This window comes from Lampetra planeri, chromosome 2 (genome assembly GCF_965212315.1).
Source record: "Lampetra planeri chromosome 2, kcLamPlan1.2.h2, whole genome shotgun sequence".
Classification (NCBI taxonomy): Eukaryota; Metazoa; Chordata; class Hyperoartia; order Petromyzontiformes; family Petromyzontidae; genus Lampetra; species Lampetra planeri.
This window is the reverse complement of record NC_136108.1, coordinates 28668616-28686466: the sequence shown is the minus strand read 5'-3', so window position 1 is coordinate 28686466 and position 17851 is coordinate 28668616. Positions and strand designations below refer to the sequence as shown.

Genomic DNA, 17851 nt, shown 5'->3' with positions numbered 1-17851 from the left:
ACACAGAACATAGAGAATTTTGTTGACGAGTTAGGGAAACTCATTGTTGACCAATAGTGTACCTGCACATAGCTGAATTAAAAATGTATAGAATTAAAAATGTATAATGGCTTCTGAGAGCTCCTCTTCGTATTCCCAATCAGCTTCATAGTCACAGCGAGCACCTGCCAGACTGAATGTCAGTTGAGACTTGAAGCCTCCAGAGACAAGCATTCAATTGTAACCTTCAATGTGCTGCAGTATAATGGAGCCCTGTTGGAAGTCATACGCAGTTGTCAGTTTTTACTTTGATGGCATGCCACCAGATTTTTGAATATAAATTGGAGAATTGTCTCAGGGATGAACAAAATACAGCTTTTACACAATTGAAATAGGTAGCTGGTCAGAGCCTCAGCTGCACATTTATGAAACAGAAGGACATAAAGATAGAGCATACTTTCATGTTTCGGGTCCGGGTATGCAAGATCATACTGAAAGCAGCTGGTATTTTTCCTAACCAAATTGAGTGGCACGGGCGTTGAGACGTGGCATCATTCACTCGAGCAGAAATCTTATTCTCACGCTCTGAATGCTGACTTCGCCAGCCTGTGAAATGTAACTGTTCAGTATACACACAACGTCTGTCATTTCAAACGTAGCGCTGCCACAGTGCTGTAAAGTACTTTCAGGGCCTGCACAAATGGTCCCACAATCGGTAAACGCTCAAGTGTTTGCTCGGTGTTGTTTTTTCCCATTGTTATTTGGTCAACCAGGACGCTTCCCTTGCTTAGTTGGAATTTTAGCAACGTGAGAAATGCACTGCTCATATATGTGGTCTTAAAAATTCAACGTTAATTAGGTGGGCTGCCCATCACTGGCCCTACGGCACTTAGTGGAGTCAAACACTGGTCCTAGCTGGAATTCAGCGAGTGCTCCTTTGGGATATCTGTGTGAGATGTCCCAAGAAATAAATGCACATTGAACCAGTGTCTAATTAATTAGTTAACCTCTACGGTTATTATGACTTAATGCTATTTTCCCAACTACTGCATGTGAGTGAAACGTTTTTAACATTTGCTGTAATATGAGTTTAGCGAGTTTTCACCACATGTTCACGTTACAGAAATGCAAAGTGAATTAATAAAAGCCCAACGCTCCAATCCATCAAAATCAAGCAATAACAGATCATAAAATGTACATTCGTGAAACTCATCGGTCATATACACAATGCACATGCAAAAAGATGCAAGGATAACTGCCCCACATTGCACTGCAGCTTTCTTCAGCCCACACTTATTTATCGTCCTATTAGTGCTCCACTCATAACTCTGCTCAAGTTATATGGCTCATTATGTCGTGTCTGCAGCACACAAAATGCACTTTCTGAAAGGTGGGGTCGGGGGCTACAGCATTGGCATCACGTAATTGTGTTTGCAACTGTGTTTGAATCCCTTTCCAAGGAACTGTACTCATTTATGTACGTCAAAGGACATACTAATGTTATTGTTTTGTTACTGTTCATTAACTTTCATGAAAAAAATTGTATTTGAATTGTTACTTTTTAAAGGACATAACCTTCCATTGACGGATTGCATTATGTGTGGAAGGATTAATTTTATTATAAAGGGTAATGGATTTCTCTTGTAACGTATTTAATAATGGTGATGTACTTTTCAATCCACTGCTGGATAAAGGCCTTCCCATCTCATATCGGTCATCAGGGTTCTCTGACCATACCTCACCACGCTTGTTAGTGAAGGTTGGAGATTGGAAAGTTAGCCATGGCCATGAAATTAACTCAAGTAACCAGCTTCATATCACAGGCCTATGAGTTCCATTTGATGTTAGTCGAAAGTGTCTTTTATTTGGAGATACTGGGCCACTCCATGGGAATGTGGAATTCCAACAGAAAGAACAGCTGCTGCATTGCTCATATGAACTTGGAGCTTTGAGTTGCCTTGACTTTTAGTGATAATCTTAATTATGGAATGACAATTTACTTCTGAAGTGAATTATTTTTTCTATTTTAACCATTGTTAAAAATAAGACGTTGAAACATGTTTACTATACTTCATTAGATTTTTAATTAAAAGCTGTGCACAAAAATGTAATTGTCGTGCAAAGTGTAATAAAACATATTTATATAAGTCATCCTTTTGGCAAGGCCGTTTAATTGGAGTATGTTTATATGCACATTGACAGATTCATAGTTGCATGGCTGTGTACTAATTTATTAAATTTTAAATTAGTTAACATTACGATGATGTTATCCCTTTTTTATTTTAATAAGCTCGAAAAAAATCCTTCTGTTGTTAATGAAACCTTGAAGGAAGGGCAATGCAATTATTATTTTATCTTTTAAAATCCAACACAGCCTTACTAAGTCTTCAGACATGTTTCCAAGAGGGTAATGTAGTGGGGCTGTTTGGAAACATTCCACCACTATGTGCCATGGCATGTGGGAGGAAACCACAGTAGTCACGGGATAATTAATAATCAAATCTCTGCACGGAGATTAAATCCACTTGCTCTACCGCCATGTGTTGGTCACCTCACGGCACCTGTCGGTTTGCGACTTTCACAAATTTGCGTGATTCACTACCAAGCTCGCCTCCAAAGTGCTGGATTGCAGGCGTATGCCACCACACTCAGCTTAAATGAAAATCTCCAATAATCATTCTAGATTTGAAGCTTTCGTGACTGCAAGGATTCATACTCTTAGGTTTTTTTGGTAAAGTCATGTAGGTAATAAATACATAAATAATAATAATAAATACATAATAAAGATAATAGAAATCATTATGTTCATATTTCACAGCACTCTTTGAAGGTGTGCGCGTGGCTCCATGGCACAGTTGTGGAAGCCTTCAGCTGAAAAAGCCTCTCAGCTGCACCGTCAAATTTTGCTTGAATGTCCTCGAGTGTCTTATGAATTGCTCTCAACGCGAGTGTTTTTCGGCATCGCATTCGCTGCACTGGCTGCTGCAGCGCGGCAAGAGTTTCGGAGGGCGAATTCCACAATTTAACACAACATTTGGCGCCGGATCATCGCTCTTTCTCCACGCTGACTCACAAGTTGCCAAACTCGCACTGACAGGGTCTGCTTGTGCACTTGGCACTGAAGGGAGGGTAAAGTAAGAATGATAAATGGTCATATTTAACACGAAGTGAAATTTCATTTCTGTCATCGCTTCAATTGTGGAAGAACAAAATTCTGCCAAAGTTTTTGATTGAACCTTGTAGAAGCTGCCATGGAGAGTGGTGTTAGAAAGCAACTATTAAGACCAATAACGCGCATGACAGTGGTGTTGTGGGGTCAGCAACATTTTTTGCATGGGTGTCTTGGTTGCATCAGTGCTCCTATTCTTACGACATGCCCAGTGCTGATGTAAGGCTTAGTAAATCAGAGGGAGGCCCTCTAACACATCAGCCCATCTCTACTGTAGCCCATGCCAATTTAGCCTCAATCCAGCCAAACAGAAGCTGCTTAGGCATGCACTGGCTGGGCATGTGGGCTACATGGCCCAGCGATGCAGCCTCTACTGCTGGAGGAGCTCACTTGATGGGACTGCCCAGATCTTTCAAGGATCTGTGAGCTCATACGTAGAGAAACACACATTAATACACTGCTATGCACATGTGCATGACAAAGACAAAGATCACCGCTATAGCCATAACATACTTTTTGGGACAAGTGCTGTTAGCGAGTACCTATGAAGGCCAGAAAGGCACACGAGGGCGTGGGTGGCCAATACCATGCCCCGCCGCCTTTGTCCCCGAGTAGAAATGTTTACACATCGCACCAGGTTCTCGTTTGAGGCTGAGTTGACTTAGGGGAGGCTCAGGACCGGTTCAGATAATTGTCACTGACGTTGGCTATGAGCAGGAATCGAATTTGGCTCGCCGGGTTCATAGCGCAACGTGTTAACCGCTATACTACCGCTCCCCATATAGACAATAATAGGCACATGCACAAATGAATAAATAAATGTTGCCTTATCAACTGGAAGGACAAGGTTTGTTAGTAAGTATGCTTGTTTTTAATATAGCACAACATTTAACATTTAAACCACAATTGCATAGTTTTACTTTTTGTTTTAAAATATTACAAATTCGTAATCTTAAATAGGTATTCTCATTTCACTTGCCACAAGATCAATAATGTCAAACGTTACCCATCGTGCGGTAATTAGAGCATAACAACCCAATTTCATGACTCTGTAAAAGACCTTTGTGCGTTTAGTCAGTGCTAACAATGCATACTAGCGCTAATCTTCTATATTTACAATGTAATAAGTAATGGCCTAATTCTATGTGAATTACTAACGTAATGGTCCATATAGATCCAGAGTTTACTCAAACGGTGCCATTTCCAGGGTGATTTTGACAGATGTACAAAGCTTTCATGTAAAGGAAGAGTTGTAATCCAATAGCAGCCGTGTTAATTAAGTGGCCTAAGTGCAGTATACATTATGTGGCATGCTCCGTGCTTTACATGCATACTTCATTTAGTTATCTTCAGAATGACTTAGTTTGACTCAGTCAATCATCTCTCTGCAGTCAATAAAATGAGTGCCAATTCATGATTCACAGTGATGGTTGTCTTCTTAATAAACTGTGGCGTCTGAGTGTCCACGTGTGTATACATTATCCGTGATTTCCTTTGTCTTTCAAAAATGGTCAAAGAGGCATTGACCAAATATCTCGATTGTATTGATATCGTGCTGAGTCACTGCTTCAGTATATTCCATTCGGAACCCTTGCAGAACATTGTCTCACCCTTTCGATTTAAAGCTTTCGTGACTGCAGGGATTCATCTTCTTGGTTCTTTCGGTAAAGTCACGTAGAAGGGAAATAATAAAATAATAAAAATAAAACATTATAAAATTTCGATTTAAAGCTTTCGTGACTGCAGGGATTCATCTTCTTGGTTCTTTCGGTAAAGTCACGTAGAAGGGAAGTAATAAAATAATAAAAATAAAACATAATAAAATAATTCTCACGACGTTTCGGCCACAACGCAAGCAGCCGTCCTCAGGTGAAGACCAGGTCTGTCGGGGAGACAGCGTCTGAATGATTCTATGTGAATAAAACGTCGTGATAATTATTTTATTATGTTTTATTTTTATTATTTTATTACTTCCCTTCTACGTGACTTTTACCGAAAGAACCAAGATTGTCTCATGCTGTGCTAGAGAACGGCCAGTGGAAGGAGTTTTCACAGGAGCCCTGAAATCACTTCAAGTGCCTCATCCACACTAAGTGCTTCATCAGCTACACTTGGGTCCCCTGTTTTAGATGTATTAATCGCATGGCAGTCAAATGTATAAACAAAAATTATTCTTATAGCTGGAATCCAGGGTAAAGAAATATTGAAATTGATTGAAAATAACAGTTTGGTCTGGCATAGTGAGGTACTTAGCACTATCATGAAACTACTAAACGCTAAATCAAGTGCTTGTGGCATCACACGTTACTGTGTTGGTAAAATATTCAAACAGGATGAAAATATCACTCGAATTGGTGAATATGGCCACGTAGTATTAAGTCCAGACACCATGTGCAAATATTAAAAGGGAAAGTAAAGTGTTCTTTGGGTTTTTCGGTGAAGTCACGTATATAGGTTCAAAGAAAATAACAAAATAACAAAATAAAAACTACGACGTTTTGATCGCAACACAAGCATTCGTCATCAGGAAAAAAAAGAGGTAGAAAGCTGCTGAGGCCGACTGTTTTAAAGGTTTAAAATGGGTGTAGCCCAAGGGTCATATCTGCAGCTTTCCCCTCTTTTTTTTCATGATGATGAATGCTTGCTTTGCGATCGAAACGTCGTAGTTTTTATTTTTTGTTATTTTCTTTGAACCTATCTACGTGACTTTAACGAAAGACCCAAAGAATATGAATTCCTGCAGTCACGAAAGCTTTAAGTCAAGAAAGTAAAGCGAATTCGTCCAAAATTACAATAATGTTCATAAAATTTACATAACGGTGGGTGATAAACAACCCACGTACCCTGTCTATAATTATTGCACAGGCTCTGATAATTTATTGAGGTCCAGCATATCCACCTTAATCCTTGAACCTTAAAGTTGACCCCAGATGGAGTAGAGTCATTCTAATTGACTGCTTTAGTGCCATTGGATTGTGAGCCCACATTAATTACACTCCCATGCAAAATCAGTAATTCACCTGGGGCAGCTTTTTCAGTCCAACGGGGCCAAGGCAGCCAATTATAGTAAAGCCGGAATATGGGTCGGGACAATCTGTGCAGATGTTGTAACTAACCCGTCAAATCCCACAACCATACACCCCTGCAATCTCCTCTCCCGTTCTCCCCTCATCCAATCTTCTACGTAACTGCCGCTTTGTCTGGAATTTAAACACTGTGGCTTGTGAATTGCAAAGTTAAACTAATGCTAATGATCACCAATGAATCCTGGCCTGGTGGCACCGTGGTTAGCGAGATTGACTCACAATCTGAAGGCTGCAGGTTGACAACACGTTTGGGGCTTTATTCTGCCCATCGTCCCTTCATCGTTAATATCATGAGCACGGCTGTGTGCCAAGTCAGACGTGTCCCTGCCACGGGAGTTAGGCATGTAATTATTCACCCTCCCATACACTTTATACATTGTCACGATTCAAAGGCCACGATTCAATTCAATAAATATTTAGTGGGTTTTTTTTTGTCTACATTTTATCGTCACATTTGCATTGCTTTTTTAAAAAATCTAATTTGTGCGGTTTTGATTGCTTAACATTGCATGTAATTTTACGTGAATTGTAAATATTCTATTATGACGCACAGAATTAGAAAAATTACATCATCAGCTGGCCCAAGGCTGATAATGCAGATGAACAGGGAAATACTCACCAGAAAGTTGCCTTGCCGAGCCTCAACAATTTTACTTGAGCCTCCTGTGCTAAGAATTGCAGGGTTTTTGAAGGTAGCCAGAGTGCCCAGGAAAAAAAACACATTTGCACTTCCGATTAGTACCGGTTGGGTACGTATGGTGCAAAAGAACATACTTACACACACATACAATGGTAGAATTTTAAACCCTTTTTTCTGTCTCTCATAAATGAGGTCTGTTATAGATAAATAAACATTTAACGATGCATTATTTTCCCTCACAAATGACTTGCTTACGACTTGACAAAATACTGGCTGGGTGGGATAGCATATCGCAGGATCCAGATTTCTGGCTTCTTTTGTCAGTGATGGTCTTCGAAATATGTTCCGATGATACACAACTTACAAGCGAATAAAGAGTGATTGCAGTGAAATGGCACGACTTTATTGCCCAGACTAGATAATAACATGGCCAATTAGTTTTGATGAAAAAATCTGCAGAACATTGAGTCCTCGATTTAAGCATCCAGGTGATGATTCACACTGAACGTTGACAGAAAACGGTGGCATATTACACAACGCACCTCCAACTCTCCTCTATTAGTCACGACAAAATAACAACTGCAAAGACTACACGGTTCAAGGACCCAGCAGTTGATATGGCCCATGGATATTTACAAAGGGGTTTCAGCAAACAGCCCCAGCTAGCTGTCGCCTCGCTCGGAGGCGGCGGGGGGATGAACCTGTTCATGCCACCACAGACGGCTTCACAGCACGTTGGCTGGCTACGGTCTAAATGAGCGTTTTGTCTGAAATTTGACTTTGGTCACCCAGAGCCCCCTGCCCCCCCACCCCCATACGGTGAGCCAGCCATCAGCACAAGTCACATGAAACAATAGGCTCAGTAGTGTCAGATGTTGCCTGTGGCAGCAAAGGGACGCATGACGCTGAAGAAAAGAAGCCAAAAAAAAATAACAACCCCGAAGCATCGGGGCATGTTTTGAATTGTAACTGTTACACTTCTGTCTGGACACATGTACCGTGGTCATCTCGTGATGTCCACTATCGGGTTAACTTTTTTTGTTCTTGTGTTTACACTGAATTCTCTTTTCTATCCTACTCTCAATATTCTGTGATGCGTATTCTGGATGCATTTCTGTATCCAGCCTCCAAGTGTTGGCCTTCTCTTTTTTCCAGCCTAAAAATAAGTTTTTCCTTCCTTTTAAAGCATTGACTTACCGGCATAACTGAACAAATGCTTAACAATATTTGCAGCCCTATACATTTAAATGTCCATAGAAATACCTGTTAAGACCACTAATGGACAATACGCTCTCCTCTTGCATTCTATGATATCCATACTTTCTGATGGTGGAGAGGGTTGTGCCGTTGCTCCAATTACCTTTTTGTTTTATTTATTATTTTCTCTTTATACGTGACTTTACCGACAGAACCAAAGAGTACATTTTTGTTATGTTTTTGTATTTACAATCGTGGGGGTGTCCAAAGGCTTTGTATATCAGTCCTTTACGATTTCTATTGTAGAATATTATCCCTCTTACAGTCGGGAACTTTGGTTTCCCTCTTTAACAGACAGGTGGTCTGCCTCCAATCCATCCTGAAGATCCTGATCCCTCGACTCGCTGTGACTGCCTCTGTGTTTCCTCATAATGCAGTATTGCTTGAAACTAGGACCACCCATGTCGAATGGAGAGGGTCCTTATTAAGGAACATCTAGCCGTCCATCAGCATTGGTTTAACTACGCCTGACTGCTGCTGAGACACTGAATCTTAAACTGGTCCAGAGTTTGGCTGGTATTGAGCCAATCTTGTTGACGTTATGCACGTCCAAGAGGGTGGTGTGGCTGATGGAATGTGTAAAAAATACTTTTTTTTTAAATATATATGGAAGGATGGATATATAAACGAGGCATATGGACTTGCTTAATGTTGTTATTTGCTTATTTATTATGTTTATTATATACTCCACAATGACGCTCATGATTATTTTGTGAGTTATTCTGTGATGTTGGTACTCCTTCCTCAGCCGATGCCGGCTCTACAGCTCAAGGAAGTTCACAGTATTTGTTTTATTTAATGTTGTTCCCAAGTTGACATCTTGGGAGCACAGTATTTAGATTTGAAGCTTTCGTGACTGCAAGGATTCATATTCTTAGGTTTTTTTCGGTAAAGTCACGTAGGTAAAACATCAAAATTAATAAAAAAATAAAATAAAAATCACGACGTTTCGGAGGCAACACAAGTCTCCGTCATCAGGTGGGACCGTCACAGCCAGATTAGCTGCATCAAGTGAGGCAATGATTCAAGATGTAATCCCCTAAATGCAAGTTGAGGGGGGAGGAGAGGGGGGGGAGCTCATCAGAATGTGGTAGCCAATGAATGGAACGTATCGGGAGGGAGGGGGCGGGGCTCAAAGACGGCACGGAGTGCTACATGCGTTGTACGTGGCACATGCGTTGTACGTGGCACATGCGTTGTACGTGGCACTCCGTGCCGTCTTTGAGCCCCGCCCCCCTCCCTCCCGATACGTTCCATTCATTGGCTACCACATTCTGATGAGCTCCCCCCCCTCTCCTCCCCCCTCAACTTGCTTTTAAGGGATTACATCTTGAATCATTGCCTCACTTGATGCAGCTAATCTGGCTGTGACGGTCCCACCTGATGACGGAGACTTGTGTTGCCTCCGAAACGTCGTGATTTTTATTTTATTTTTTATTAATTTTGATGTTTTACCTACGTGACTTTACCGAAAAAACCTAAGAATAGCACAGTATTTTTTCCCTTTTTGAGGCAATTTGTAAATCAGCTGGTGTTATTCTTTTGAGTCACTTTCCTTTAGGCACTTTGTAAATCGGCTAGTGTTCTTTCTTTGAGTCACTTTCATAGTCCGACTGACATTGTGACTTTGTATTCTTTTACTCTTTGTTGATTACTTGGACTCGTCGTCGATTTCTTCCGCGGTAGATTTCTTCCTCCGCCATTGTCCGAATTCACCTCAGACTGGATTGTCTTCACTTTTCCTTCCCATTACTTTATGGACGTTGTCTTCCAAGCGAGAACAAACCTTATCCATTCTAGATTTGTTATTAAGGAACATCTAGCCGTCCACCATTAAATATACGGAGTGGTAGCTCTTGCAATCTCTCATTTACTTGATACAGCTGTCGTGGCTGTGACGGTTCCACCTGAAGACGGAAGCTTGTGTTGCCTCCGAAACGTCGTGATTTTTATTTTATTTTACTTTTATTCATTTTAATGTTTTACCTACGTGACTTTACCGAAAAAACCTAAGAATATGAAACCTTATCCAGTCTTCCCCCTCCCAGTTAAGATTGTGAATTAAGACTATGCCACCTGGCTACAAGTCATTTCCATGGATTACCTTGTCATAATAAGCTGCTTTCCCAGATTAAACAATATGCTTCAATTATACTCTTTTTGCCAGTTTGGGACACAGTTTTTTTTACATTGCCTGCCTTCTGCATGCTGTTAGATTAAACAGGAGGTGGATGGGGAGACTTGGGAATTGCTCAAACAGCAGATAGTAAGGCAAGCATCCTGTCGCTTCAATGTGTGTACGATTATATGCATCAACAACCTTTGCCAGAGAACCTTTCAAGCTGGCTGTCTGTCTTTCGGCCAAAGCACTCTGCACGGCCACTGTTGAATTTTTCAAACTGGCCTTTACTCTGCAGATAAGGTGTTGTGTGGTAACCGAGGACCCCCCAGAGTTATTTTAACATCGCATATGGTTGTTTGTTTAACACGTAGGCTTTTGTGACCAATATCATCCATAATACAGGTGTTTTGGGTTAGATCGCGTAAAGTATATAAATGTGTCATTGAACCCGCCACCACCCGACACACCCAAGTCACGTAAACAGAACATGTCAATTCGTTACTAGTACAGCACATCAGTGTGTTGGACAGCAAAACCACAACATTTACAATCTGAGTATGACGTTTTGCCAGTAATTACAGGTGGCAGCCAGATTTGTGGAGAAATCCTGTTTTTTCCTTAAATAGAGGGGTAGATGTGATGATATCACTTGTGAGCCCTTCTTGAGTGAAGTGGGGGGCATTAGTTAATGCATATAAATGTTAATGAGTATCCATTGCCGGTCGGGTTATTCATATGGTAATCAACGTATATTATGCATGTACATTATGCAAGCCCATTGCACTAACGTATCAGTCACCTGTTATTGTCTGTTCACAGGTAACCCCATTGAAGTATGGTGACCTGTATAGACATGCATTTAAACAATTCATTATTTGATTATTCGCTTCCAAGCAGCACTAAGTCTGTAGATATCTGAACGTTGAAAATTATATTTTTTTCTCTCAATTTCGAGATTCTCTAATTAGTCTTGGCTAGTAGTAACTAGCTTCGCACAGAACTTCAGTATGAAATTTCGATTTAAAGCTTTCGTGACTGCAGGGATTCATCTTCTTGGTTCTTTCGGTAAAGTCACGTAGGAGGGAAGTAATAAAATAATAAAAATAAAACATAATAAAATAATTCTCACGACGTTTCGGCGACAGCCTCGACAGACCTGGTTTCACCTGAGGACGGCTGCTTGCGTTGTGGCCGAAACGTCGTGAGAATTATTTTATTATGTTTTATTTTTATTATTTTATAACTTCAGTATGATCAAAATCGATTGAGTGTCCTTGTTGACACGTGTGTTCTGCCACTGCCGACAGTTGTATTTGGGACTATTTAATGTTCCTTTGGTGTTCTTTTAGTCTCGTGCTGATCATTCGTCCTGTCTGCCCAACATAGCATTTGCCTCAAGAGCAATTAATCCAGTACACAGCCTCTGTTGATAGCTCCGGTAATACATCTTTCGTACCAGATTTTAATTTCTGTATTTTATGTACCATGCCAAATCTGGCTCGGATGTTTTGTTTTTCCGAAAATCTGGCTAGTGTATCAGTTACTCCTGCATTGGATGGTATTTTAATAGTTTTAATTACTTGGTCAGTTTCAATGCTCTTGTTATTTGATTTGGTTTTGGCAATCAGTGCCCTGTTGATTTGTGCATCATGCACACGTTACTAATTGGCTGTGTCGGGTGGTGGCGGGTTTAATGACACATTCATATATTTACGCGATCTAACCCCAAAAAAAAAACCTGTATGATAGATATGAACCTTATGGCGGTACTCCGGGGTACCATAGTACCCCGGCTCTCACATAATGTCCGTGATGCAGCCATTTTTAGTCTGTTTAATGGTCCGCGATGCGGCAATCGACTCATCTCGACGAGCTGTGCACGATGCACTCTTCAAAGTTGAATTTTTCGATAACGGATTTGTTATGCTAATCTTTGGCGTTTCGACATCGCGGAGTAGCACTGATTTCAAATTGATTGGAACCCCAGTCGCGGAGTTAAGTACACCCCTGGAAAAAAGAATGTCCCAGAAATAAAATATTTAATTGCCTCGGCCATTTTGTATTATTTGGTACCCCGGGGTACCGCCATAAGGGACATTTGGCTGTTTCTTTTTTTTTTCAAGTTACTTCCCAAAGTCTTGGCGGATTTTACAGGTCATTAAAGTTTGTTCTTGGCTAAAGTCTTGGCAGAATTTGTTTGCTGTGGCATACGCTTGTACAAAGTGTTGCATAATTGTCCATTACCACCAGAATGTACTCATACTCTTGAAGGAAGTCAATAGTAAACGTTTTAAACAGATAGGTCATGGCAATGGTGGACAAGTCGGTTTCATGGGGAGGTGTGGGGGGGTTTCCACGCACAGACTCTGGTCAAAGAGCATTCGGCATCGTGATACGTTGGTGGCCAACATTGGTTTCCTGCCTGTAACAGAGGTTGTGCTAAGTATACAAAGGGATCAGTTGAGCACCACTCAAAGCTCATTTATGTGTGGACTCTGCAATTAATTATTGTCTCGTGTGTGTGTGTCTTTGTACATTGTTGTCTGTTCGTCTCTGCAGCGTTGGACAGCTATTATTGCCTATGCAGTCCTGGATATGCCGGAGAGCTTTGCGAGTTGAACATCGATGACTGTGAAGGCCACTGGTGCCAGAACAATGCCACCTGCGAAGATCGACACCTGGTTAGTCTGCAGCTCATTAGGAGAACACCGGGTGCAGAGTTTGTTTTTGGCAGTATCAAGCTGACACAGACCATCGCTTCTCATTCTGTGAACACCTTATGTGAATGGTGGAGGCATCAGCGGAAACTCGGTTGAGGTATTTCATTTCTGTGTAAACGTTTGGTAAACCTGGTTTGCTAATTTTGTATCAATCAGCTGGTCGCATCTCTTTCATAATGACCACAATTATTAAATTCCTGAGGTAGAGCTGCAGTGTTGATATTGTTTGGTTTATTGCAGAATAGAAAATAGAAAAATGACTGGGTTGATATATTTTTCATATTGTAAATAAAGTGTTATTTAATACGTAGGTTGTTTAATTATTATTTTTCTCCATTGGCCCCAGCTTATTGGGGTTATTTATAGATACACTTCACCATGTCATTATAATTTTTTTGTGTTGTGTTTGCAATGAACAATTTTCGTTGTTTCGCAATGTATTTTTTTTCAAAGTTCTTTGTATTGTATTTTGTCCATATTTACACCACTCCTATTCTTCAACATGTTTTGTTGTGCTTTCAGATAACTTGTTATCTTTTCACATTTACACTTTGCCCACTTTCAGTGCACTGCTCATTGCAGTGTTGCTTATTTCATTACATAAACTGATACCAGCCATTCCATCATTTTTTCCAGGAGGGATTTGTAAATCTGCGGCTTAAATTTTCCTACCTCCTGAACGAAATGTTTGATGTTCACAGTCGAATATATTTACGTAATTACCTTTGTCCTCTCTGTCAGTGTTGAAGTGTAGCTTGTATTACACCAGCACATGATCCAACCTCCTCTGTTGAGCTTGTTGAGGCCCGAGGCATCTCTGTCAATATCCATGAAAATCAAGACGACATCAATTCTATTGTTTACATTTGGTTTGCTCCATGTCCATTTTATATTTGTATGTATGTTGAACTTCTGTACATAGCCAACCGTGCTAATCGGAGGTGTGGGGGAAGGACAACAAACTAAAGACAAAAAGCACTTCTAAAGAAAACTAATTAAAAATACATATTCATTATCTCCATGCCAGCTCTAATATGAGTTTCCCTTTCTCATTCCTCAATACATTGGAAAACTTGCAAATCATCCTTAGGCATCTTCTCCTTTTACCTACAATCTATTACCTGCCCTGATTTAGAATCTGGTTAATTACTTCATACATTTGGTCGAAGTCTGCATCTCCCTGGCTCAATGTTGGAGTAGATATTAATTTTTTTTTTAATTATCTTCAACTTGTACTTGTGAACTACTCTTGAATTATAGTCATCGAGTAAAGACAGTCACTGCATCACACGCGTTCAGATATGCTCCTACGGCTGTCTGGAATGCTCTTTGTTCCAATATTAGGAAGCCACTGGAGATTTTCAACTTTTAAATCATCTCGAGTTACAAACTCGTTTCTTTAAAACTGCTTTTTTTAGTTTGTTGTCCTTCCCCCACACCTCCGATTAGCATGGTTGGCTGTGTACGGTGAGAAAGAAATGAGAAAGACGTTAACATGTGATAAATGACAAGATGATGGGTGGTCATCTGACATGGGTTGATTGAAAATACCCAAAACCCGTAATAAAACAGCCTAATTCCACCAACACTTTTAAAAGAAGAACATTAGGGCACTGTAGTAACATACTACACATATTATGCTTTCCCCTTGGAAGCAATTATCACAAAATAGCCATGTAATTGCATACCATTAAACTGTGCATGGCCACTCTAACCATCAGTAACTTACTTTTAAAGAGTTTTGGTTTTGTAAGTACACAATTATAGCTTGATGAACTACAGATAATCATATAATAATTATGCAACAGTGAATGTTAAACAAAGTAGGTTGTTGTATGATAATTAATTCTCAAGCAAATAACTGCATAACATAGTTTACAACATCAAGGTTCACATTAAAAAGGCAATTGCCATGCAAAAGGAATTCAATTATACGTGATCTCTCTTAAAAAATAAACTTTTGTCACATTAAGTTGCAAAGTATATTCACCAAAATTCCACAACCTTTTGTTTGTATAACGTGTTCGCTTTTATGGATTAAATGCTTTGTGCAACAATAGCCCATCGTGGCATATAGCATGGCGTGTGAGACCACCTGATGTGATTGTGTCTGATTGCTACAATTCAAACATTTTATGGGCAGGTTTTGTGTATCACCAAAACAATTGTCCCAACCTTCACGACTTTTGAGACAAGTACATAACGTAGGTTGCTGACCTATCTGTATGGATTTTTTGTTGTCAGTCATTGTAATTTTATTAGCTGAAAACTGCCGCAGTCATCAATACCTTCATGAAAGAAACATAGAATGTACTCAAACATTTATAGAGATGGATCAGCTACATAGACATTTTGATGAAGAAAATGACAGTACCTTCCCGATAAATTTTGAGACTTGGTGCCGCATTTCCTGGATAAAGGATACAATATTAATGTTACCTTCTGATTTATCATTACACGGTGAATGTGTATTGTTAACTAATGTATGAAACGACAATTAAAACACCTATTTATTTTAACAGTAACACGCTTTTAACATTGTTATGGCAAATATGCGTGAGTTGAATCGTAATCACGTTAAGTGGCCAGGTAAATGTAGAGGCTGTTGAAAAACACCAGGATTCCCCTTTGAAATTTTGTGCAAAAAAAATTTGAAGTAATTGACAATCATTTTTTTCTCACATCTTGGCAACAGGAATTAAAAAAAGAACCCATTAAGCTACAATTTACGAACTTGTGATGTTTAACATACTTCCGATCGCTCTATCCCAGGAGAGTTTGTGAGTCGCACAACTGATATGCATATCTAAGACGGAGTTCTTTGCACGTGTAACACGTGAGTACAGCTAAGTTCCAATTAACGAGTAAGATTTAACACGCAGTCTTGGACCCCCCTCTGGAGAATTAGCTGTGCGGCACTGCCTGTGAAGCTTGATTTGTAATGACATAGAAGCCCAAGGCAAGTTGCTCTCTGAGCCGTTCAAAACCTCGTGAGGTTTGTTGCAGAGTTTGTTAAAAGACTCTAAAATGCCCTGTAGGAAGGGGAAAAAAACGCATTGACAGCCCGTGTTGATAAAATTGATCGGGTGTTATTTTTTTCTCAGCTAGAGGTAGGATCAAGGCCGCTTCACTCTGTGGCTAAATATTGACGGTCGGCCATGTCTGGCGTGGACCTAATGCATTTCTTCTAACTGATGCCTTGTTTATAAACCGAAGAATCAATAGTAATTTGTGTTAAGTGTGGATTCCGATGCTATTATCCTATAATTGGAATAGAGATGTAGAAGCGGGTTAGAGAATTGTAGATTGGAGGTTTAATTGAGGGGGGTTTGGGGAAGATGATGGTTGTTCTAAAAGCAGAAGGTTATGCGTTATTGTTCGAACTTTGATTCTCTTTACTCCAAAAGCACCCGGAGTTTGTTGTTCATTAAAGGGTTGTTTTTCTTCCATACGTGAACTTTCCCCTTGCTTGTGTGGTCAAAATTATGTAATGAAACAAAAATTCTAAATGAAAGTCAGTAAACATATAGGCAATTTAATTAACATAACATGTCAGAAACAAGTTGTAGGACCTTTTAGTGGCAAACAATCATACGAAGTAAACTATTTTTCACGTAATAATATAAACAAGGACCGCTGTGACCTGACTTTGATTTCGGGCCATGGCTAACATGAGTGGGGACTGAGTAACTGAACAAGTTCTGGTCACCGACTTCACCAACCCACACTCACAAGCATGGTCAAATATGGTGAAACAACGCCCCATGGCATGGGGGAGGCCACCAAATAGCAGGGGATTGAAAAGGGGCATACAGTAATCCCTCGCCACTTCGCGGTTCAAGTTTCGCGGCATCAGTGCATCGCGGATTTTTCGAACTGATTTAAAGGCCTCATTATACCTGTGCAGTAACACCATCATCATCATCATTCATCATCACATTCATCGAACTGCACAGGTCTGTCATCGTCGTCATTGTCATCGTCATTGTCATCGTCATTGTCATCGTCGTCGTCGTCATTACTGGAGTCAAGTCTCAAGATACTACTGTCATTGGTGAGTGTAGAACACCATAATACGTATCGTATGAGAGAGAGAGAGAGTGAATGTATAATATTAAGGTTTTATAATTAAATAGATTTAAGTAAAATATATATATATAAAGTATAAATATACATATTTTAAACATTCTGGTACCCACACACACATATACGGAAATTCCTAGGGGGCCAATCCTACTTCGCGGATTTTCACCTATCGCGACGGGGTTCCGGTCCCCATTAACCGCGATAAACGAGGGATCACTGTACTTGATTGTTTTTAATTGTTAAATATTAGAGGTATTTATTCTTGTATATTATTTATTTTATCATGTAAACAAGGCTGGAAATAATTGCACACCTTGATTGTTTATCCCATTGCTCGTAAAAATGTTGTATTCCTAAGAGGTCACTTTTAACTTCTTATAATGTTGGGTATTTCTAATGACACTTTCACACGCAATGATGCTAAATTTTGGGATAGTTTAGCTCAGGTGGCGTGGGGAACCCGCCTCTGATTACATAGACCAGCCTTGCAGCTATTGCTAACATCACATATTTTTTGCATAGCAATTGTAACTTTCATGCTCTCGAAGTAAGCCCACATCAAGTCGTACCCCTCCCTTTTTTTGGAATAGTAAATCACTTTCTTGATAGGCAATTTTCTTAACAATACTGTATATTTATCATTTCAAAGGCGGTTGCACAGACAGATATTGCTATCTACAGTTTAATTCCGAATCTTTTGGACTAGGCCTTAATGTGTATTTAGGGCCTAGTTATATACAGATAATCATGATGTTTATTGTATGTGTAATTACAAGTCAAGCAACTCTCTCT

The 17851-nt window shown here is 39.9% G+C and overlaps 1 protein-coding gene across 1 annotated transcript in view; it reads left to right on the top strand.

Moving 5' to 3' along the window:
* Positions 1-16420, top strand: part of LOC144724304 (uncharacterized) — a 30323-nt gene extending 13903 nt beyond the window's left edge. The window contains exon 7 of the mRNA XM_078603318.1: positions 12813-16420. Coding sequence (XP_078459444.1) covers positions 12813-13069 — 257 coding nt within the window. The 3' untranslated portion in view covers positions 13070-16420. The remainder of the gene's footprint in view (positions 1-12812) is intronic.
* The last annotated feature ends 1431 nt before the right edge of the window (positions 16421-17851 follow it).